This window comes from Gigantopelta aegis, chromosome 4 (assembly GCF_016097555.1).
Source record: "Gigantopelta aegis isolate Gae_Host chromosome 4, Gae_host_genome, whole genome shotgun sequence".
NCBI lineage: Eukaryota > Metazoa > Mollusca > Gastropoda > Neomphalida > Peltospiridae > Gigantopelta > Gigantopelta aegis.
The window spans coordinates 117,895,727-117,921,635 of NC_054702.1; the positions used below are offsets into that span (position 1 = coordinate 117,895,727).

Below are 25,909 nucleotides of genomic sequence, written 5' to 3' on the forward strand. Positions count from 1 at the left end.
CCTTCTACAGTATGTGAAAAGGACAATGTACCAGCCATCACGCTGTTGGGGTCAGATGCTAGTTTGTGCACCAGAACTCCCACCACCAAATGAATAAGGATGGCATCAAGGTACCACAAGGAGCTGGTAACCAATTTGGACAACCTTGCCTAGGGCTACCAATGCATGTAGAGAACTCATTAGATATGGTTGTAGAAAGGGATGTGGAATGCACTCTTGAGTGTTTCAAGGCTGCCATTCCTCATCAGCTTTTAGCTGTTGGCCTAGTGTGACCTCTTCGGGGAGTGTTCAGTAGTTACTTCTGGCATTGTTAAGAGGCACTTGTAACCACCTACTATACACTCCTACTACTGGTGGCTGTACTTAAGTGCACTGCTCTCTATCAGTTTAGTGAACACACTGACCATGAATAACTGCACACGTATGTATGAGGAAAACAAAAATAACGTCGTTTAGCTTATATTCTGGAACTGTCCCTGAAATTTGTATAAAATATCACCTCTACATCATGTACAATGGACATATGTATAAATCAGTGTAATTAGTTCTAAAAAGGACACAAAATATGGTAAATTCAGACTCTCGCATTGGATCTTGTGTTAGTCATGCCTACACTAGTTACTGGGGAGACTGTGGGTTCTAGACTGTACAGTATGCCTACACTAGTTACTGGGGAGACCGTGGGTTCTAGACTGTACAGTATGCCTACACTAGTTACTGGGGAGACATTAGTGGGTTCTAGACTGTACAGTATGCCTACACTAGTTACTGGGGAGACATTAGTGGGTTCTAGACTGTACAGTATGCCTACACTAGTTACTGGGGAGACCGTGGGTTCTAGACTGTACAGTATGCCTACACTAGTTACTGGGGAGACATTAGTGGGTTCTAGACTGTACAGTATGCCTACACTAGTTACTGGGGAGACATTAGTGGGTTCTAGACTGTACAGTATGCCTACACTAGTTACTGGGGAGACATTAGTGGGTTCTAGACTGTACAGTATGCCTACACTAGTGTACTCTATGCTGGGTTCTTCTAGACTGTACACGATTCTTCTCCTATACTCTGTGCAGTATGCAGACACTAGTTACTGGGGAGACATTAGTGGGTTCTAGACTCTGTACAGTATGCCTACACTAGTGTAAACTCTATGCTGGGTTCTTGTAGACTGTACACGATTCTTCTCCTATACTCTGTGCAGTATGCAGACACTTAATGACCACCGATTAAACTGAGTCCTAGGGAATCCGTGTCCTAGGTATTGACCTGAAAATAAAAATTTCCTTTCAAAGTATAATCCGAAATAAATTATTTCTGTCATTTGATTGTATTCCGTGTTCATCACATGAATTTGTAGCTGCATAACTGACATACAAAGAGAATGATGGTTCTCGTGAAACATACGCTGTAATGTTAGGCGAGTTTTTAAAACACTAAGCAAGCATTGAAATGTTATACCCTGTAACACTAGGCGAGTATTTAAAACTCCCTGTAACAATGGGAGAGGTTTTTTTTTTTTTTTTTTAAATACCTTGTAACACTAGGCGAGTATTTAAACATTATACCCTGTAACACTAAGTGAGTATTTAGAGAATACTGTGAGCTACTAGGCAATACCGTTTATCTTGCACAGTGAATTGATGTCTTTCCCGAGCCGAGTGCAAGCCATTTTAAGGAAGATTTTCAAACGATGCTGTTGTTGAAAATAAGACACACATTGCCACCATGGAGTACTGTTTACAACATCAAATTGTATCTTGGGAAATGTATACCGGTACTATGATCCACTTTCTGTAATGATGTCGGTGTTATATCGAAATTAAACCAAGTTTTATTTATTTTTGAAAAAGGTGAAAAATCCATTTATTTATCTGAAGTAGCAAAAAAAACCTAACACATGTTCAGTTATTTCTCTTTATTAATATATTCTAATGATGAACAAATCAAATATACATTATAATTTAAGTTCTTCAATCAAAATACAATTTGAAAATGACAGTGACCATTCCTGCATATAAAAGTTTAAAATCCACACTCAAAATATGCTACAGCAAGAATATTAGAAATGAGTCTTATTTATTTGTTACATAACTAAAACAACAATATGCAACTATAAAACAACAATATACATTTATCCACCAAAAACACAGAAACTAATTTCGCCATCAAGCCTCAAACACATCGAGTCATCTTAGATGAACTAATTTTGTATGGGGTGTGGATGCGAGCAAATATAATAATTAAAATGTCAAATGCCTAAATTTTGGCAAAAATAAGTTTTCTGTAAAATAAAATGTAAAAATGTCAAGCATCAATTAGATAGCATCAAAATTGCAGGTGGCAGACTTGAAAAGCTGGCAAGATGGAATGAGACAAGTGAATAGTGAAACGTGAGATTAGCCACCAAAGCATGCCAACCGTAGACGTAATGCGTATTCTACATATAAAAATGAATACACTAAAGATGTAACTGCAAACAGCATAAAATATGAAAAGATCTCGAAGGAAATAAATGAGTGTCTGACAAATGCACTTGTCACACCCATGGCTAGTACAGCTAGACACATACAATAATCTCAAAGCCATTGCACAAGTAGGCTTTTTTTAAATTTAAATTAACAGATTATATAATGATCCCCTCCAAAGTCTGTTGATACATTTTACGCTGACGTTGTTATAGTCAATTTGCATCCGAGGAACCAAGGAATTGGCACGTAATTATGTTGAATAATTAAAGGTTAAAATTCATATAAAACATATTACTCAGATTTAGACAGAAAAAAAAAAATGTGTGTAAATAAAATAAAAAAGTTTATAAATTACTATCAAATTGCATAGTTTAAATTTTCTTTTATGACATAGGTATGAAGGCAACTGATGTAACGTCAAGGTAAAGTATGCAGTTCTACCATTAGTCTCAATGTATTAATTACTTCGATACAATCCACCTGAAATCTCAGCATTCCATGGCTGATCTAGCAATCTGGCTTCACCTTTCGAATTAAAAATGATAAGTATATAATTTGATTGTAATTTGTTAAGAAAGTTTCTTAAACTGAAATATATATATTAAATGTTATTTGAGTTGGTATGTGTTTATTATGGAGTTACATGCCAATATTCATCGGCACAAACAGCATACAAGTGGGATACATGCAATCTAGCAGTCTCCAATTATGTTGTGACTAAAAACAAAACAAAAAACTGTCATTACATGGCACTGGACAAGGATGTACATGCACACAAAAGAGGAAACCTGCCGCCACTGCATGGGCAATTTTCAATTAGCAACGAGAGATCTTTTATATGAAACATACCATGGCTTTTGCTACACCTGTTTTGTAGCACCGTCTTAAACAAGAAATGCCTCTCATGTTTTGACAGTACAAGATGGAGTAAAAAGAAGTAATTTGTTGATTGCTGCCATGTAAGGCATGTTTTGATTGACTGTTCAAGAACACAAAAGGAATATTTGTTTAATTTGGTCTAGACGGTGAGAAAATAATTTGCTGCCATCATATAGCTATTAGCAGCAAGATATCAGAGATAGGACAGCACATACCAGATTGTTTGATGTAACAATCATGGGGTAATTGTAATGCATTGCACCTCCCACGACCATTCTACCATTATGCATATCACTTCTCTCCTAAACACAGCACATTCAAGTTTTCATGAGAAATCGGCATGTTACAACACATTTGATCAAAACCGAGTACGTGGAAACCGACATCTACATCAAAAACCTATAATACTGGACATTCACTATTGCATGTTGTGAAAAAATATACTAAGCAATAATAAATCTCATAAAGCATCTTGTGCTCATTGATGGTCATGGATGTTCAGCTTGATAAACATATTTTCTCCAATGTACGATCATTTAAGCAAATCAACGTGCTAAATCATTAGAATTATTCCAAGATTTCATGATTTAGACAAAACAATTTTGACAAGGTATGGAATAAATCTCATCAGTTTCACAAGTTATATGGCAGTGTTAAAAAAAATACTTGACATACATCGGATTTTCTACAAGCTCACAATTCCTCTTTCATACAAACCTCACACTGTAAAATAACATAAGATGAGTTTCTTTTCATATTAACAACAGAAAGATCTAAACTCATGGGTCAACAAACCACTCCAACATCGAGTGTAATCTCAATAGTTAACATTACTAGTTTTAGTGTCTACAGGACTTCACTTGGAGTTGCTACTTTTAATGTCGGACTCATGTCAAATTATCAGGAACTGGAATTACTACTTTTAGTATTGCATGAATATCACATATTCATGTCATGTAAAATTAGATTTTCAGACAACGTAGGATATTAAACAAGCTTTAGCAAGTGACAATGAAAATTATTTCACGAACGACGTAAACATGAAATGGTAGCAAGTTTAATATCCCATTTATTTGAATTTAATCACTGAACTTGTTCGACTGACATGTTGGTACAGTCGTACTGCACCAATTGTATGACATCGAGGTGCTACATAAATGTTTTAGTGGGACATAACACTGATATGAACAGAGTTCTTTTTAACCATATGGGTAATAATTTCAGTTATTTTACCGTTACAATTTCACAGATATGTATTGTCAGGTGGTGGTAGATGTATATCGGATTTTCATGTAATGATGTAGTGTTGTCTGATAAGGTGTGAATATATATATATATATATATATATACACACATATATACACATACATACACATACATACACATACATACACACACATACATACATACATACATACATACATACAGAGATATATATGTGTATATATATATGTGAAATGTTTAGGTATTCTTGTATGCACATCAATTTTCTGGTAGCGTTTGTGTAGCATATTTTCAGGTGGTGTACACTCCATTAGTATTATATGCATGGCACTTGTGCGAGCGTGAGGTGTATAACATTTTTAGGCAGTGAATGTATTTTTAGGCAAAGTTGTAGACATGTAAAATCTATTTATGTTTTATCAATACTCGTGATGTTTTTGAAGATTTTTTCTACAAATCAATGCATGTGAATCAATTCTCATGAGGTGCTTGTAGTTTTTTCCACACTGAGCTGTGACGTGGCATCCTCGAGTTCCTCGTCTGTATCGTAATCATCCTCGCAGAAAGACATCCTGGGGGATGGCCGGAACCCTCGGTTGGCGTAGGCTTGTAGTTTACCACACGAGGCCAGCAACAGACCGAGGTACGGTGGCGATGGCTTCATGGGGCGTGAGATGTACTCCGGGTGATACTGCACGCCGATAAAGTACGGGTGGTCTGAAACAACAAGTCGTAGTGTGTAGTTACATTATTCACTTTCATCTAACTGGCTTCTTATGTTGTCAAGTTACCATATGATGAAAGAATATGACTTCTCTTAGGTTAACATCCTATGTCAGTTCATTATTTATTTATTTTACTATCTATAACCTGAACACACATATTTTACAAGCAAGCAATCTACAAGTTTATTTCAGGAATAACCAATATTGAAGATTAATTTACGACTGACCAGTCACTAAATTTATTTTATAACTGACCATTCTCCAAGTTTACATCACAGCTGACCAGTCTCCAAGTTTACATCACAGCTGACCAGTCTCCAAGTTTTTACAACTGACCAACTGCTAAATTTATATAACAACTAACCAAGTTTATTTTACAACTGACCAGTCACTAAATTTATTTGATAACTGGCTAGTTGTTATGTTTATATCACAACTGACCAGTGACTAACTCCACTTACCATCAAGTTCCATGATTTCCATTCTCTCCCCGTCCTCGCTGTGACCGACAAACTTCATACCCTTCTCCTCCAAGTCTTTTACCATCTTCGGGTTCACCTGATAACAATATACATCAAGCTTTTTATACACATTAACCACTGTCGCCAACAATAATGCCTTTTTCTTTCAAGTCTTTCACCATCTTCGGGTTCACCTGATAACAATATACATCAAGCTTTTTATACACATTAACCACTGTCGCCAACAATCATACCCTTCTCTTTCAAGTCTTTCACCATCTTCGGGTTCACCTGATAACAATATACATCAAGCTTTTTATACACATTAACCACTGTCGCCAACAATCATGCCTTTCTCTTTCAAGTCTTTCACCATCTTCGGGTTCACCTGATAACAATATACATCAAGCTTTTTATACACATTAACCACTGTAACCAACAAGCATGCCTTTCTCTTTCAAGTCTTTCACCATCTTCGGGTTCACCTGATAACAATATACATCAAGCTTTTTATACACATTAACCACTGTAACCAACAAGCATGCCTTTCTCTTTCATTATTGTTGGATTTACCTGACCAAATTTAAGTTTAAATTTTCATACTTGAACTTAATCAGCGATGACGGTGCAGTCTAAATTATTAACAAACACCCAGCACCATCAACTCAATATGTCCTCACAATAACTGGCCTCTGTTTGTAATATCGCATATGTGACAAGGATCTTCAAATAGACCATATTTGCTATTCAATCCCTAATGGTTAATCCCTAATGATCAATCCCTAATGGTTAATCCAACAATCTGGAGCCAAATATTTCTCTTCATGCAAACAAAGAGCCTGGCATTTAACTAGACTGTTGTATTTAATGTGTCGTTTATCCCGAGTTTCCAGGTTAATTCAACAAAGGTGTAAACCAACACGATTCCTACCTCAAAGCGGTGGCGGTGGCGTTCTTCCACACACTCCACGTTATGGTACAACTTTTCTGAAATGTCAAGTGTTACATCATGCATTACAATCAAGTGTTACATCATGCATTACAATTATAAATCACAAGTGTTCACAACAAAGTACTAAATTAAAGACACCAAATAAATGTGATCATGGGACTTTCAACTCTATTCCGACCTGTAAATAATCTCTTTAAATATAAATGTTATTCTAAATGATATCACATGACTTAGAAAATCAATGTTTATTACTTTTGGCAATACTTAGATTACAAAATAGATCATTTTAGCTGGGTTTTCAATTTCAAGTTAATGAAGTAATTGTGTATGTTACTTCTTAATGCTGAATCAGTAAATGTTATTGTTTAAAATTGTTTATATTAATGTATAGAAGAGGGAAAATTCCCTCTATGGGTTACTGATGGAAAACGCCACACCACAGAATAGGGATTCCCCTTATTTCAGGTATTAATTTCTTGAAGAAACAGTCTGATTGCTATTCAACCCACTGTGTACCAAGTAACACATTCACAAGTCCGATGTTAACAGTTTGTCATATTTCACTTTGGTAATAAGCAGTTACCTAATAACTACATCACAGGTTTTGGCATTACTTGCAGTGTTTGTAAAACTGTAGAATTTGTCAAACTGCAGGATATTCTATTTGTCAAACTGTAGAATGTTCTATTTTTCAAACTGAAGGATATTCTATTTGTCAAAGTGTAGGATGTTCTATTTGTCAAACTGTAGGTTGTTCTATTTGTCAAACTGCAGGATGTTCTATTTGTCAAACTGCAGAATGACAACAAACTGCAGAATGACAACAAACTGCAGAATGTTCTATTTGTCAAACTGTAGAATGTTCTATTTGTCAAACTATAGGAAGCGCTGTACGAGGAACTCACTCATTAAACAATCAGACTTCTTGAAAATTGTCTTCCTCTGACCGAGCCGCATCGTTCCTCCCATTTGACCCGGGTTGTGTTCGGGCATCTCAATAACCTGGAAAACACAAATCGTATCAAGTGGACGCCAACAAACAAGTACAACCTGAAAACACACATCGTATCAAGTGGACGCCAACAAACAAGTACAACCTGAAAACACACATCGTATCAAGTGGACGCCAACAAACAAGTACAACCTGAAAACACAAATCGTATCAAGTGGACGCCAACAAACAAGTACAACCTGAAAACACATCATATCAAATGGACATAGTGATTACACTAATAGGGTTGTGTAGATGTGTGATAATATGCAATGAGAAAGTCAGGTAGATATACGTACCACAGGATTTGGTGTTTTGGGATCAAACTCTGTAGAGTGAGCCTCCTTCCAACCAATCACATTCCTGGAAAACTCTATCACAGCACACTGCAGTCCAAGACAGATCCCTGCAATGAGAACCAGTTTCAAAATGTCTATCTACATATCGGTTTCTATATAAAGATTAGTGTTAGTTGATAATCTGAACCAAATATATACACAAGTACACCTTTAAAAATAGCTAAAATAGTTCAATAATTTAATATAAAAACATAAAAAACGCCTAAGCCATCACAAACCCTCTACAATAGTTTAAGATTGTTAAAATAAGAGTTGCTAATCTTCATTAACAATTAACAGCGATGAAACCAGATGTTTTTAAGTGTTAGTCTGTAAATGTTAAGCCATCACATTTCATCTAGGTGGTCAAAAAAAAAGGTTTCACTCACATACAGTTAAGAGTGAAGAGTACAAAGGAGCCATGTCATCATTATTTTCTACGTATTTGTGACGTTTCAATCACATACAGTTAAGAGTGAAGAGTACAAAGGAGCCATGTCATCATTATTTTCTACGTATTTGTGACGTTTCACTCACATACAGTTAAGAGTGAAGAGTACAAAGGAGCCATGTCATCATTATTTTCTACGTATTTGTGACGTTTCACTCACAACCACTAATTATTGTACATGTTCTTTTCATCAATATAGAGCTTGCTGCACGTAAGAAAAACACAGATAGCCAAACCCAAAAAGAAAGGCCCATTCTTCATCAATTCGATTTGAATATTGTATGTATCTAGTATGCGTTGATGGTGTATTTTGTCTATGAAGCTTAGTTCACAGGCGTGAAATGTGATCTGGTGACACCAAACAGTCATCAGTAGACTTTACCTGCATTATTTACAGTTTATCATTTTAAACTTACTTTTCAACAAGTTAGTAATCACAGTTTGTGATATTTTTACTTTCAGCATAAAGGTTTATAATAGGAATGCAATAAGTCACCTAGATAGGGTATTTTCTTGATTCTTGCCCAGTTTGCTGCAAGTATCTTTCCCTCAGTGCCACGCACTCCAAATCCTCCAGGCACAATAATACCACTGAAAAGACAAAACACCACTTACTATACATGGGCTGCAGAAAATACCTCACACAAACTGTGGATGGTTATTGAAAGAGAAGAAACTGTTTAATATCACATCAGCACTTTGTAGATCTTTTATCCACACTTTCCTAAAGACAGGACAGCACATGCCGTGACCTTTGATACACTAGTCAAGGAACAAAAGCTGTAATGGAAAAGACCTCACCGTTAAAGTGAGAACACTAATACAGTACTTCTCTTGCTACTATACAGGAAATGTCGTGTACGCAATTACACCCTATAGGGTGTAAACTACCAAATCAAATCCCAAAGACGACAATAGTAACATATGTGGCTAAAACTCCTACCTGCAGCATATCAATCGACATAAACGCCACAGATATAAATACTACCACCCTTCACCCTTGAAGTGAATCAGAAAAAATTGGGGGTCAAGCTGCTCATTTCTGAGATAACTGGTAGCATCTATGACTACCTAGTTCCGCATAAAATTCAAGTACTTTTTGTTTACAGGTACCCATACATGTTTCAAGCACAAGGCTACTTGACACATTGGTACTAGATGAAATAACATTGCATACATTTTTTGACAAGATGAAACTTTTTTTTTTTTACAACCAACACACTGACATTTATCACCAATCACAGGACTTGTGGTGTTCACTTCTCCATCAAAAGTTGGGTACACCTTGAACTTTGACCCAGCCAGAAGTTATTTGGTATAGTACTACCTGTAATACAATAGGACAATGGCAATGTAATGAATTACATACCACAGCAACTGGTGGTGTAATTATACTCGCAGATCATCCAGGCCTAATATTTGGTGGTGAAGTTTGATTTTATGGATAAGTGAAAACCTTCAAAACAAGGAATTCTCTCAAAACTAATTTGTTTTAATGTTTTTGTTTTTAAACATTGTTACAGAACAAACCTCTAAAAAGGATATCTATTTAGCGGGGTTCTAGTATAATATGAAAAACACTGATATACGTATTCATAGGATGAGAACTGACTTTGCTCCGACAAGTTCCTTCCAGGCGTGGTGGTAGCGCTGTGCATCGTCGTGCTGCATGCGGGGTTCAAGGTCAGCAGCCTCAATATACTGCAATACAAAAAGGTTTTATAAGATAAATGTGTTTCTAATTCCAGTACTAGAGTACACAACCAATGATCCACTCGTTCAATCAAGGGTCACGTTTTCACTCACAACATTTGGGCTACACAAAACCTCTGATGATTTGGCCTGATACAAACTTTAAAAGGCTTGTTCAATAAGACAAAATAAAAATAAAATGGGGCACTGGATGGGATGGGGGATGTCCAAAAAACAAATTCTCTGAAAACGGGATTCGAATCTACAATGTTAAGCACCTCAGTCGAGTGCTGTACAGAATGAGCAAGATTTTACCTCCTGGTGATGTTTAACAGTAACTTTAAGAATGTCTGTTGAACGAAACAAAATAAAAATAAATTCTGCCAAGGGGATTCGATTTATCAAGCACCTCTTCCGAATTAGTAAGATCTTACCCCCTTGTGTTAACAATGTTCTGATGATGTTTAACAGTAACTTTAAGAATGCCTGTTGCCACCACTGTTGTGATGTTTATGCCCCGTGAACTGACCTTGAGGTCGAGCCTGTGAACAGACCTTTAGGTTGAACCTGTGAACTGACCTTGAGGTCGAGCCTGTGGCTGGCGGCGAGTGCGGCGTGTTGCAGCGCCTTGACAACAGAGGCGTACGAGTCCTCCAGCTTCGTGTACTTCCCGACCAGGACGATGGTCACCTCCTTGAGCAGCCGGTCATAGCGGTCAGCCAGCTCCTTCCACCGGCTCATCAGTCGGCTCGGCCGTGACGTCGACACCTGCAGCTGGAGACGGTCAATTAGGTAAGCCTGCACTTTCTGGTTCTCTAGCAGGAGGGGAACATGGTAGATAGACGACACATCATGAACACAGATCACCTGTAATAATAATAAACATGTTATTACACATTATTACGCCTGCAGTTTCTGGTTCTCTAGCAAGAGAGGAACATGGTAGATAGATGACACATCGTGAACACAGATCATCTGTAGTAATAATAAACATGTTATTACACATTATTACGCCTGCAGTTTCTGGTTCTCTAGCAAGAGAGGAACATGGTAGATAGATGACACATCGTGAACACAGATCATCTGTAGTAATAATAAACATGTTATTACACATTATTACGACTGCAGTTTCCGGTTCTCTAGCAGGTGGGAAACACAATTACCTGTAACAGTATAACAATAACATGTTACAACATAGATTACCTGTAACAGTATAACAATAACATGTTACAACATAGATTACCTGTAACAGTATAACAATAACATGTTACAACATAGATTACCTGTAACAGTATGAAAATAACGTTACAACATAGATTACCTGTAACAGTATAACAATAACATGTTACAACATAGATTACCTGTAACAGTATGAAAATAACATGTTACAACATAGATTACCTGTAACAGTATGAAAATAACATGTTACAACATAGATTACCTGTAACAGTATAACAATAACATGTTACAACATAGATTACCTGTAACAGTATAACAATAACATGTTACAACATAGATTACCTGTAACAGTATAACAATAACATGTTACAACATAGATTACCTGTAACAGTATGAAAATAACATGTTACAACATAAAGGTTAAAAAAGAAAGAATCTAAATTTCTTGTTTAGTACACTTACCTGAGCAGGCTGTACATGGCAGAAAAGTGAAACTTTATCTCTCGAGCTTTTCTCAAGTGGATTCTGGCTTCGACACACAATCTGAGGAGTGTAAAACAAGAATGTTACACACAACACTATTGGTGATGATTGCCGTCAAATCAGTCTTCTTTTCAAAAAGGACATTTACAGGAATGCCAAACTCAAATATGAGCCTGATGTGTTGGAAAGATGCATATTCGGTCCATCAACACATACCAACAGTTTAAAAAAAGAAAAACGCATAATTTGAAAATTAAAAAAAAATCTTGATTTTTGCTACTAACTGGGGGCAGCCATCTCGCATCCTTTTTGATAGCCACGCCCATGCAGCCATCTTGCATCCTTTTTGATAGCCATGCCCACAACAGCTGGACGGGAAGTGACGTCAGCTTCTACTAGAGTGAAGCCTAAAACCTATGACCTGAGCTGATACAAAGAAGCCACTAAACAAAGATGGATTATGACCGAGCACAAACTGGATAGCGAAGTTTTTTGAAGAGGTTGAACATAGGTGGGATTTTATTTTATAATCGTTTCAGTTTGAACCAATGTACACCGCTGCCGAATAGAAAAGCATACTGTGGTCAATTCAACCAATTCATCAACAGCTGACGAATCACCCAAAATAGTTTTTTTTTTGGGGGGGGGGGGGGGGGGGGAAGAAACGCAGGTTTGATAATGTGTAGTAACTGTTTTTCATCGCCACGCCCCCCCCCCCCACCCCATTCCAGAATTGGAGTGCATTTGTTGTCGGAAAAATGATGAAGTGTCGACAAGAAGCGATCACGGTAGGTACATTAGTCGGCCTATTTCGTAGCAATGAATTCTGTAGCAATCATAGTCACATTAACAGGCCTTACGTGAGGTCAAAATAATGGAGCAAAGTAACTTCTTTATAAAACGTTTGACAGGGCGAAGTTTTTAACATGAGGGAGACTTGAATTTTTAATCTAAAATAATAAAATACACAAAATGAAGTTATATTAACCCTATGCCGTCAAACCTGTCTTAAGCAGCCACACAAAGGAGTAGTCAAAAGCGACTGCTTAAAGTGCTGTGCCAGACCATACACTAAAATTTCAAATTCCACAATTAAATGCTTTCTTAATTCATTGCAATAATATTTTACACCGATATGTAAATCAATAATTACAAAAATGCCCCATAAAAGTATTAAAACATCACCCCCGTAGAACACTGCCGGAAACGACCGAGTAAAATTCTTGGTAAACACATTTGCCTGTAAATAGCTGACGTCACGAAGGGAACGCGCTTCACAGAAACCTACCAGCACAAGCGAAAGTGGGACCGACAGCGACTGCCAAGCTTGATCATGCGATTCTTCTTTCGATGATGAATAGTGTAGTAATGACGACTGGACTAATATTTGTGCAACACAACAAATAATGCTGTATCAGTTTGAACCTGGAACATCTTCCGAAGAACCACCGGCCTGACAGATGACGATGAAAATGGTCGTGGAGACAGCTTACCACTAATTTACAACTTTCATTCTTGTTTTGTTATTTAGCTTTTCGTGCGAATTATTTTGCTACACTGTATGTTCTAATACTTGTGATGTAGTAGAAAAGACGATAAATAACTCTTGAATTCTACGAGTCAAGTGGACCCGATATCGGTAATTTTAAGAAATAAACAAAAACGACTTTTAGTCCGTCCCATCCCTCTATGAAGATGTTTTTTTTGTGTGAATAATTTCAGTTTAGTTTGACGTAAAAAAAAAAAAAAGTAAAAGTGTTTTGGAAATAACAAAATAATACTATTTTTTGTTGTGTGCAGTTGTGACAACAGTCTGCTCAGAAATAAATAACTTATTTTAATTTAAAAAAATAAACAAAAACGAATTTTAGCCCGTCCCATCCATCTATGAAGATGGTTTTTTGTGTAAATAATTTCAGTTTAGTTTGACGTAAAAAAAAAAGTAAAAGTGTTTTGGAAATAACAAAACAATACTATTTTTTTGTGTGCAGTTGTCACAACAGTCTGCTCAGAAATAAATAACTTATAGCACATTCCATAGTATGAAAAAAGGTTTTCTCTGTGGGAGGTATAGTAAAATTAATTTAATGTATTTCATACTATGGAATTTACAAGTCATTTATTTCTGAACCGATTGTTTTCTAAGATGCATACAAAATTAGCTTCTTTTTTTTTCTTTTCTTTTTACAAAAAAACCCTACATTTTTGTAGGATGGGACGGACTAGGCTATAGATACTTACTTATCTGTACTTTATTGTTTTAATGTTCTCGAACTGTAAAGAAAAATCTCACAAATGAACAAGATGCAAACGACAACAAATTGGATCTCGATGATTGCACGAACCATGCATGAGAAAACAAACTGACCGGAGTTGAAAGCATAACGCAATTTGGGACATTGACGATATGCACCCCAAGGTCGTTTCGGTGTGGATGGCGTCGGCTTGTTGTCATTTGTTTTGTGTCGCACAAAAATTGTTGGTACGGCATCTTTTTTTAAAAGCCATAACACATGGTATTCCCATATCTCGCTTAAGCCGACAAGCCAGTTCGGACGAATCGAAACTAAAGTGTCTGCTGTCGCAACGGTCTCCGGCATTTTCTTCCTGTCCAGTATTTCCACGTTGTTTTAATCAAATTCACACGCAGCTTTTTCACAGCAACATTACTAGGAAATGCGTGAAGACTAAATTTATCGGCTTTTGTATTGCTACAGCTTCCAACAACACGCCGTTTAACCATAATAAACACAAAAGAAGCAATGAACAATGGCGCTGACTATCGAAAGGAGTTCCCTTTGTGACGTCACGGATCAAATCTTATGGAAATTACAGAAACGAATTCAGCTGGTTCTGTTTTTCAGGGGAATATTTTTTAATGGAATTTATACCGGTATATAAATTTTTTTAAACTTTTTTTTTTAATTTTCTAATCATATTAAATAATATCTTGATTGATATAGCTCAATACATCATACATCTGGCACAGCACTTTAAGATTAGTGGCCAGAGTGTAATTATTATATTTTAATTTTTACCGTCTGTACTGCTAACGGATGGATGTGTGCTTTAGAGATTTCTAAAAATCACCTTTCTACATGTCGCCTTCTTCAAAAATAATTCATTTCATTGCAATTTATTTTTATGCTTATATCCAATTAAGGGTCCAGCACACTGTCCTGGACACACACCTCAGCTATCTGGGCTGTCTGTCCAGGACAGTGGGTTAGTAGTTAGTGAGACAGAAGTGGATGTAGTGGTCTTACACCCATTGAGTCATTAAAACTCGCTCTGGGTAGGAGCCGGTACTGGGCTGCGAACCCTGTACCTACCAGCATATGTCCGATGGCTTAACCATGACACCACCAAGGCCGGTAAAAATAATAAAATGTAACTGAAAAGCAATAATTTAACCATTTCGAGTTCATTCTCTCACAAGTTTGTCTTCTCTTTTCATTTAATTCGTACTCCATGCAGATTATAGTCCTAGTAGATTAATCTACCAATGTCAAGCTTAGATTACCCTGATTAGGCAAATAGATGCATTGATGTACAGTGGATATGTCGGACCGAATTGGTAGGCTACTAGTATCCGTAAATGTGTGAAGATCAATTAATTGTTGCACACTGTTGTTTTTATAGAATAGTGGCCGCTAGGACAGGTTTGCCTGTATTATTTTATAAATTCGATATCTTTGTATGTTGAATTTGTTAATCATGCAAAAGTCTGCATTTGTAGTTAATCATGTCAAGGTTTGCTGCTGCCAACAATTTTTTCCAATGTATTTTCGGGTGAAGCATGACTCAAGCTACAAAATTCATTCACCATAGTCCAGATCCCCACCCTTGTACAATTTCCAGCACACATGCCTGGCAATAGAATTAAAATTATATGCTTCAACAGTCAGTAGCACACGTAGGCCTACTTTTAATGCCAGACACAGGTGTTATCTGAGCTAGACCGCCCATCTGTGAGCGTGTCGCTTGATTTTGTGATGCCAGTGCAGGGCTCGAAATGCAGTGTTAGTACATGCTGATTTTTGCGTGTGCATGTAACTTTTAAAACTGGGTGCATGCTAATATTTTTCAGGTACTGTGTATTGCGTATATTAGTATCCTGTTGTTTACCAGATTCAGACTCAAGTTGTTGAATTTTGCGTATGCATTTCGTAATCTATCAATAGGTCTTCCTCAAGTTCTTCAACTCTCAGACACTTAACACTTATTTATTATCTATCAATAGGTCTTCCTCAAGTTCTTCAACTCTCAGACACTTAACACTTATTTATTATCTATCAATAGGTCTTCCTCAAGTTCTTCAACTCTCAGACACTTAACACTTATTTATTATCTATCAATAGGTCTTCCTCAAGTTCTTCAACATTCACCCGTCATTATGTACAATGTAAGTGGTCACTATTTTAAAAGGCGACACACATTTCGCCTTACGGTGACTGGCACGCTGAAGTCGTTTTGGCTAATTTTGCCTGCTCATGTGAGCCCTGATTAAACAACTATTAATTATAATAAATAAATAAATAAATACTAATAAAAATAAATTGCCATTGGATCGAAATGGTCATACATACGATATGAAATTAATAGGGTTTGTCGCTGATTAATTAAATTGGCAAACAACGAGAAATCATAAACACAAAAGAAAACACAAGATGGCAGCGATTTCATACGATTAATAAACACGATGGAACAGATAATAATAATGTAAACACATATTTATTAATTTGCTTCAGCCATGTATCTGGTGTTGTCACAGAAAATGGTGGGACAGCGTGTTTCTTTGTTGACACCGCGGTGATAGCAACTGTAACGGTTGGCACCAACTTGTAAGGTTCAACTGAACGTTTACCGGGGCCCAAACGACCTATATTGCTTTAGCGTTCCCTCATTCCTGACATTACGCGTTTTTCACTGTGCAGGACTACATGCTCACCAGGTGGCGTATTTGCAGTATGGAAGAAAAATGCCTGCGCTCATTATATACAACAGCTTGCACATTTTTGTTCAATGTATTAATTAAATATAGCAATGTAATTGTTGATATTAAGCTATAATGTACATTAAATATCGTTCAATATGCTTATCAGGCTAAATGCCTTGCTTAACCTTTCCTTTAAGTTTAAGACATATCTGGAAAATTGCAATAAATTGTAATTACAACTGTACCACATTATTTTCATTCATGTTTATGACGACAGAAAGTTTGGCAATTACAAGTCTGGTCATGTGTTCAGACTGATGAATTTGGTCGTGTGTTCAGACTGATGAATTTATTCCAGAACTGGCCAACAAATCAAGAAGACAGCTTCAGTGTAAAGATGTTTATTTTTCAACCATATGTTTTCTTACTTGCCCCAAGTTTCGTTTACTTACAATATCTGGAGACAATCCTAGACCACGCAGTTCTCGTATGCTGGCTTGTGTGGGCTTCGTCTTTTGTTCGCCAGTTGTCTTTGGCTGGAAAGGAGACACAAAACAGCTCAGGGACAGTAAACATGCCAGAATAATCCATCCAGACGGATTCCGTCAAACAAGTAGTGAAAATTACAGAAATAGTTTCATAATATTGAGTTTTTATCAATTATAAATTAACCACTGAAAAACAAAATGCTTTGACTATAAAATTGATTTTTCTCTAGCATTTATTAAACCATATTTATTTTACATTAGAAAATAAATAGATGTAAAAAGCATTATCACAAAATTGGTACATTATAATAATATTATTTAATTGTATTCTGTTAACTGTCACAACATATTTTAGCAGAGTCCACCCCCACCCTTATAGATGGATTAAAAGTAGAAATATATTTTTTAAATAATGGAGAATGTACAAGGTGTAGATTCAAGAAAAATTATTCACAAAGCATGTAGGGGTGAATTATTTTTAACGAATCTACAGTTCCGAGTGCATTCTCCAACTTAATGCATCATTCGTTTTAACAAGAGTACCGGTGAGGCACATGATACGTCCATCAGAAGAGTGATGGAAACCATATCTATATTAATGAATAAGTTACAGGTATGATTCAAGTCTAATTATGTGAAATTTTTGGAATGGGATGGATGAAGTTTGTTTTGGACCAACCACTACCCCAAGTTGTTCCTACATGTAGTTTAATGGTCCTGTATGCATCTGTATGCAAGATATGATCTGGACAAGGATGTACTGTTATATGCAGTAGACTGTGAAAAGTAGGTCACAGTTACTTAGTAATAGTTCATGACACACTGCAATCACAAATTGTTCTTACATGTGACGTTTGATGGTCCTGTATACATCTGTATGCAAGATATGGTCCGGACAAGGATTTACTGTTATGTGCAGTAGACCGTGAAAAGTAAGTAAGTAACCTAGTAATAGTACATGACACACCGCCATCCCAACTTGTTCCTACATGTGAGGTTTGATGGTCCTGTATGCATCTGTATGCAAGATATGGTCAGGACAAGAAAAAGTTAACAGATGGACTCTTTGTTACCACCAATCACAAACAATCAAAACTAACCCATAACATGATTGAAAGAAAGAAATGTTTTATTTAACGATGCACTCAACATGTTTTATTTACGGTTATATGGATCAGATATATGGTTACGGATCACACAGATTTTGAGAGGAAACCCGCTGTCGCCACTTCATGGACTACTCTTTCCGATTAGCAGGAAGGGATCTTTTATTTGCACTTCCCACAGACAGGATAGCACAAACCATGGCCTTTGTTGAACCAGTTATGAATCACTGGTCGATGCAAGTGGTTTACACCTACCCATTGAGCCTTGCGGAGCACTCACTCAGGGTTTGGAGTCGGTATCTGGATTAAAAATCCCATGGCCCGACTGGAATCCGAACCCAGTACCTACCAGCCTGTTGACCGATGGCCTAACCACGATGCCACCGAGGCCGGTCATAACATGATTGTTTATTTAGTTAAGTGGTCTTTTCGATGACTTGCCTTGACATGTAGATACCTTGCCTTAACCTGTGGATACCGTTTTGATGTGTATTGAGTCATCTAAGACTTCAGTGGAGATCAAATCAAGATGTGTCAACTACAAGTTCTCATCTTTTGCATGAGTGTCGCTGCACAGAAGCATAACCGACATAAGTATTTGTTTTGTTGGAAGGCACTGGTTACAGCGATCTACTGAATTATTTATATTTGACAGTAGTTTCGAACTCACAAACGTCAGAAACAAAACTGCCGACAGCTACATAATTTATTCAACCAATCATTTGTGTCCATGCCTTCTCACTGTGTATATATTTTAACAGTTGACCAATGGCAGTCGACCTTTTATACTGTTGCGTGAAGGATATAGTTTGGAACCAGATGTCAAACGCAATTATTTATAAATATATTTTCCAAATAACTATTATTAACTGAAAAAACATATATATATAGTCGAATCCACTTTATTGCATATCGGTTTATAGCATAAATCGGTTATTTGCATATAATCCGACTGCACAGAACCATTTAGCATTAATCAATAGAAATTATGTCGCATATTTGAATAGCTTTATAAAGACAAACATCGGTTAATTGCATACGAAAACCAAAAGTCTAGAAAATTCCATCATAAAATGTTCCACAAACCTTTGATATTTTACCAGAAACAACTGTAATTGCACAGAGAATAAAGCAGAATGTTCTATGTTGATTAAAAACTAATATTAAAAGAAGAAAAAAGTAAAAGCCGTTACTAAAACTGGCGATGTACAATGTTGACATCTCACACAAGACTCATCGTAGAGCTTATAGCAATGTGTTCAAGTGTTTATTGCAGTAATCCTGGGACCATTATTGCATCTTTTAAGTCTTGATGTCAGGATTGCAGGTGTAATTTGTTCTTTGTTACAAAATTACTTAAAACAATACTGACAACGGAACTACCTTGACAGAACACAAAAAATTCCCTACAGCAGTGGAATACTTCATTGTTATTTTTATGTGCACATGTGTTAGCTTAAAGCCTTCGATGACACTGAAAGATAGACTTGGCCAATGGCAATTGTGTCCTAGAATAAATTTAATAAAGATAATTAAATATGATTAGTTTTTACTGTATTTTGTATGTCACATTTGAACCACCGTATTTTAAGTTAACATTATTTATCACTGCTATTTATTTATGTTAAAACAATAATTAAAAACACTTATAGAAACTGCAACTAACCGCATCACTGGCATTGTTTTCAACAGAGACACACTTACCGTGTCTGAGGTAAAACGTTCACAACTATAAACTAATCCAATTGTGCCTTCTCAGTTGTCAATTAATTCATTGTTACAGCCACTCAACAGTTTACAGTCAGTCTATGTGATAGCAGGTGGCCCCATGAAAGAAATAAACATCATTTTTGTTTGTCTCTTGGGAAGGCTACATCAAAGCAACTGCCAGCCAGAGTGAAATTGACAAGTGTTACAATGTTTTAATCTGTTACACTGCATTGAAGGGGAATTTTGATTTCATGTTATTACATTTAAGTTAATTGTTTGTGTTTTTCTTTCAAGAGGTTTGACCCTTGTGAACTTACAGCAGACTTGCAGAACAAAATATTTTTAACTCAAAGCCAAATAAATTATTTTTACAACATTCATATTGGGTCTTTGTTACTAGAATAAGATGCTTACAGGCCTATAGGTATGACATTTGGAGTGGGGAAGGCACAGTCTACTGGGGGGGGGGGGGGGGGGGGGAGGGGAGATAAGCCATATTTTAATCTGTATATGGAATAGGAAAAACCCCTACATACATTTGTGGGGGGGCACAGGCCTCTCCCCCAGTTCCTACGGGGGGGGGGAGGAGGGGAGGGAACAGGCCGGGCTTACATCTTGTTAATAATTTTATTCATTATTAAATATTTTTAATTTTCTAATTAATGAATGAAATAAGCAAAATAAACACTACGGTTCTTATATTTTGTTCAATGCACAATAGCATCTCTAACAAAATATACTGTAACATTATTACACTGTGACTGAAATCGGTTGACAATTAACAGTTGCTAATTTAAGCTATGTTTATTTCACCTGCATGTGGAAATTGCGCTTTGCCAAGTAACACGGTTTCACTACTCAACACCCCTCAGAACAATAGGTGTGAACTGTGGAAAAGCTGTGTGCAACAAACTGCAACGTGAATATTAGTAGCTAGACATAGCATCAATAAACACAACCACAGATTTGTAACAATGCAAAATTAAAAATATTTGATCATACAACATTTATACTGTTACTTTATTTATTATTATTTTAAAATACATGTATAAACAAATGAAACGCATACATGTATCAGCATTCAGACAGTGTTCTGCAGTGAAGAGTAAGATAGACTGTCCACAAGGCATTTGTAAAGTTTACCGTTGGTTATAATCTGGAAATGGGGCTCTATCGGATAATCGGTTATACCGGTTATTGGCATAAATTTGACACATACCGGGGCTATGCAGTTAAGCGGATTTGCCTGTATATATAAAATAATAAAATTCCAGGACTTTCCAGGAGTTTTAAGCACTTTCCTGGATGAAAATAAAATTCCAGGACTTTCCAGGATACATGCGAACCCTGTCCAATGAATAGGTTCTATTAGTAGTGGGTTCAAATCCCTGGCCTGAACTCATTAAGTTTAAATTGCATTGTTCCACAGGTGTTGATTCTTAAAATATAATCTACACCTAGAACAATAGTGTGACATCACAGGTATGGATTAAATCAAGATATATGATAAAGCAATCGAGTTACCTGTGGTACCAAGCTGACATGTACACAGCAGAAGTTCTCACGCTTCACGCGGAACTGGAACTGACGGAAAGCTTCCACAAATGGCATGCCCTCAATATCACCAATTGTACCGCCCAGCTAAACCACAAAAAAAAAAAATATTACAATTAGTAAAGAATTGAAGCTACTGTCACACCTTGCCGGATAGCATTAACGGACGTCCGACATAGTGAAAGAAAATTATCCAGTGGTGAAAGTCGTCTCTGTTGCTGCTTGATGCCCTTTGAATGGAAGAACACCTGATATTTAGCGGATAAAATGCACAATGACAGCACAATCACTGGAGAAGTACAGGACAATTACCGGCCACTGTAACGGACATTACCACACGAGTAACGGACAAGATCCGGTCAAAACGAAAGCGGAACGCATAAGAAACTGACAAAACGTATTTGTACAGGTCACGTGACAGACAAAACGGGTATAAATAGTCCAGTGAATTGAACACAGTATCATCAGGCTCCAGTTAACTCAACACCTCTCTCCAAGATGACCAAGGGGAAGTCCGGGAAGGCTGAGGCACGGAGGAAGGCCAATCTGTGCCTGGATCAGGGCCACTTGATACTGCAGGCGGAGTCTCACACGACACTCCATCATGAAGGTCCTTATGGTCCCAGAAGGTCTAGAGAGGATGAGACAGGGAAGCTACATTATATACCCCGGAGGATGTACATCGCTGTCCGTTTCTGACCTGGCTAAGACCCGTTACATGTACGGTACTTATACTGTACTTTTCCTGAAGTCGTCAGTTTTGTCCTGCGGACCCCGTTACACATCCGTTATTCATCAGTTCCTATGCGTTCCTTATCAGCTAATCGTCCGCTGAACATATGGTACACCTCCATTTCATCCGATGCATGTCAGGCACTACAGTTAGGCAGTGAGTCACGTCCACCGGACATCGACGAATGCAAATTGACAAGTACAGGACAAGGAACACACAAGTTCCGAACAAAACGCATGCCCAGCGCACAACAACCGTACGCCTTTGCCTGGTGGAGTCTGTTCCCAAAACTTTCCGCCGGATTGAACGGACCTCGCCTGACAAGGAACACTTTCGCCAAAAGGAACGGAGAAGAATGGATTAAAAATTTTGCTCTCCATCGCTATCCAACAATGTGTGACATTAACTTTAAATATAAACTTTGAAAAAATTAAAAATGAATGTAAACCTGAGAGACCTATTTAAACAAAAATAATTAAATTTTAGCTAGTTAGTTTCACAATCTCAGGCATCGAAATAAATCGAGAACGGTCGTTCACGTTACCGGGAGGTTACCACATGTAAGAAAAGTCGAGAACGGTGTTTCGTTCTCGACAAAAATTTCTGAACGTAAACCAGACAATGCATTCCGGTCTTCTGCGTTTCATTTTCTCGTAAGGAATTGCATCGATGTTCGCATGTACTTGTGCAACTGCAAGCAATTATAGTTAATCCGCGTTTAAGCAGCGTCCACTAGATGAATTTACTTCCGCGTTTTGTTTTCTCGTACGAAATTGCAAGCAGTTTCGGCAATCCACGTTTAAGCTTCTGTCGCGGGTCAGGCCATTGGCTATCCAGAGACCGGACCCGCGACAGACATGCTCAAAACTCCAGTGGTATATGAGCAGGTTAATACATATCAGTTTTGGGTTCCGCGTTTAAGCAGCACCCACTAGATAAATTTACTTCCGGATTTCATTTCTCGTACCGATGTTCGTGCGTACCGATACAATTTCAGAATTATTATTATCTTTCATTGTTGTATGATAAAATACGAGAAAATAGAAAACAGAACATTTTAACTTTAATCAATTTATGTATTCAATTGTTCAGTTATTAAATATGAGTCACATGAGTAAAGAATTATATGTAATCATATAATATAAACATCTGGCACACATACAAGGGCGTTAAAAGTAGTAGTAATAGGAATTCAATTCTAACTTTCATATAGTTGTGCTAACCTATGGGTTACCAGGCTATATGCTGTGGTAACCTGTAATTGGGTTACCAGACACAATGCTTATTTCGATGCCTGCAATCTTACTGTAACATATATATATGTAGGGAGACCAAAAGCTCAAGTGGTTCACCTACCTCGATGATACAAACTTGTGGAGTGCGTTTATCGCCATCAACAGGTTTGGTGGCCACTCTCTCCACCCAGTCCTGGATCGCGTCTGTGATGTGTGGGACAACTGAAACATGTTAAGTAGCATATACATATACACTTGAAACGTGATTTACAAATATAATAGAACAGTCGGCAATAAAGATCAATTGATATATTAGTAGAAGACTAATAATATGAGGCCTACTTATTCGATTCAAATGCAGTTACAGCAGATGTAAACAAAATTGATGAGAAGATATAACGAAGGTACAAATTTATTTACTGGACCATATGGCTCACAAATGCATCTAAAAGTAGCTAAACCTGTTAAGCAGCCACTACAGGGAGCATCAAAAGATAGCTCTTAAGTCAGGTGGCTGCTTAATACAGGTTAGTTTGTAGTATGTTTGTAGTATGTTAGATGAACTGGAAGAAATGCTGGCCACTTAAACTGTTCTGACTGTATTTGTTATGCCCACCTTGGACAGTCTTTCCGAGGTAGTCTCCCCTGCGTTCTCGGTTGATGACATGTTGGTAGATTTTTCCAGTTGTTATGTTGTTGTCTCGGAAAAGAGTAACATCAAGAAATCTCTCGTAGTTTCCAAGGTCAAGATCAACCTCACCGCCATCATTAAGTACAAACACCTCACCTGAAACAAACCATTATTAACAAATTTATATTATCATCACATCTTTTAAAATTGAGAATCCCGTTTCAGGCATTTAACCGAGTGGTTCTGTTTACTGCAAATATATATCAACACATAGCTACGCCACTGCACAGACCAGACAGCAATCTCTTGCTCAATTCAGGCAAACAATGGCATCTCTGAGGGTAGGAGTGCTCCGTTTTCAACACACACAACATATTATTTTGTCTTAGTTCTTAGAGAATATCTCCTGTGGAGAGTTTGTACACTAATGCACACGGACCTAGTTTGGGTGCAAAACCTTCTCCGCTGTAAGCCACAGGTGTACCAGAGCGTGGTCTGTGTTCTAACGTTGATCAGCTAAACCAGCAAGTCACATAACATACTGCTTGCTCACCATGCTCATATGGAGAAAACGTTCCCGCATCTATGTTGATGTAAGGGTCGATCTTGATGGAGGTCACTCGAATCCCTGCCGACTTGAGGATCATGCCAATGCTGCTGGCTATGATTCCCTTACCGACACCGCTAATCACGCCCCCTGTCACCAGGATGTACCTCATGGCTGGGCAAAGAAAGCTGAAAGTAAACTATAATTCAAGAAGCAACTTTATAAAAACACTAAGTTTTAACTAGGACACAACAGGCAGCATTTTTACTGTTAAAAACTGGAACAAAAATGAATTGTAAATATGTCAAATTATAAATAGCAATATTGTAAAAACAGAAATAATAAATGAATAATAATAATAATAAATCATTGCCCAATTTGACTGACATCTTGAGGGCTGTTTTGGCCGCATATAGATAGTATGATACCGTCAAACCTCGTCTGAGTGTGGTTTGTTAAATCATACAAATTATGTTAAAATGTAAAAGTTTAAACATTACTTCATTCATAGATTAGTTCATTCAGTGCCGAACAACCAACTGATGGGAATATTGTGAAGTCTTGTTCGGTAACAATATATTTATAAATGTAACAAAGTGACAAACCACAACATCGAGTCGAGACACGTGTTTTCCACTGTAACTGTAAACTGATGGTGGCAGCCTAAAAACGTATGGCGCCACTTTTAATTTGACGAATATTATTTTCAGTGAAATGTACATATTTGTTTACAAGCGAAGTATTTATTCATAATAACAAGTATTACCTGAAATATCTTAATTGAAATTAGATCGCGTTTTCCGTCGAAAATAACATAAACAACAACAAAATTATGATTTTATAAACATTCTATGAGCGCCATCTATCACGTGACCATGCAATCTTCAGTTATAAAAGGTAACATTATTCAATTCGGGAGCTCTCGGATATATTCGGATAAAAATACCGGAAGTCATGGTGGTTTCACTGTTCCAAATCAATTCCGATAATGTTAATGTTTGCTAATAAAATAAATTGATATAACCAGGGTTCCCATGGTCATAAAAAAGCATGAAAAATAAAACTGTCATGGAATTGTGTTCTTGTTCAAAATGTCCTAGAATTTTATCTCAGGATGGGC

General features: G+C 37.0%; 1 protein-coding gene across 3 annotated transcripts; it reads right to left on the bottom strand.

The window, feature by feature from the left end:
* Positions 1 to 1,903: 1,903 nt before the first annotated feature.
* Positions 1,904 to 25,666, bottom strand: LOC121371903 (CTP synthase 1-like). Of its 3 annotated transcripts, none has more exons than XM_041498137.1 (15): positions 25,556 to 25,666; positions 24,796 to 24,988; positions 24,228 to 24,398; positions 23,733 to 23,833; positions 21,614 to 21,730; positions 17,238 to 17,321; positions 11,826 to 11,906; positions 10,764 to 11,051; positions 10,105 to 10,193; positions 8,989 to 9,083; positions 8,003 to 8,109; positions 7,618 to 7,714; positions 6,692 to 6,747; positions 5,761 to 5,857; positions 1,904 to 5,291 (listed from the first exon to the last, which is right to left on the bottom strand). In XM_041498137.1, the coding sequence occupies exons 2-15, from the start codon at positions 24,959 to 24,961 to the stop codon at positions 5,053 to 5,055; spliced, it is 1,788 nt and encodes a 595-aa protein (XP_041354071.1). In that variant the 5' UTR covers positions 24,962 to 24,988; positions 25,556 to 25,666; the 3' UTR covers positions 1,904 to 5,052. The 3 variants fall into 3 exon arrangements, with proteins under 3 accessions (XP_041354071.1, XP_041354070.1, XP_041354069.1); XM_041498136.1 differs by having other exon boundaries at positions 24,796 to 24,977; positions 25,556 to 25,663; XM_041498135.1 differs by lacking the exon at positions 25,556 to 25,666 and adding an exon at positions 25,395 to 25,433 and having other exon boundaries at positions 24,796 to 24,977.
* Positions 25,667 to 25,909: the final 243 nt, after the last annotated feature.

What these genes read in the sequence shown, in the direction of transcription:
- LOC121371903 (XM_041498135.1), bottom strand. An exon ending in ATGTCAGCTTGGTACCACAG is followed by an intron (nt 17,322 to 21,613) that starts GTAACTCGATTG and finishes TCTCCTTTCCAG; the next exon opens with CCAAAGACAACTGGCGAACA. An exon ending in CCAAAACACCAAATCCTGTG is followed by an intron (nt 7,715 to 8,002) that starts GTACGTATATCT and finishes TGTGTTTTCCAG; the next exon opens with GTTATTGAGATGCCCGAACA.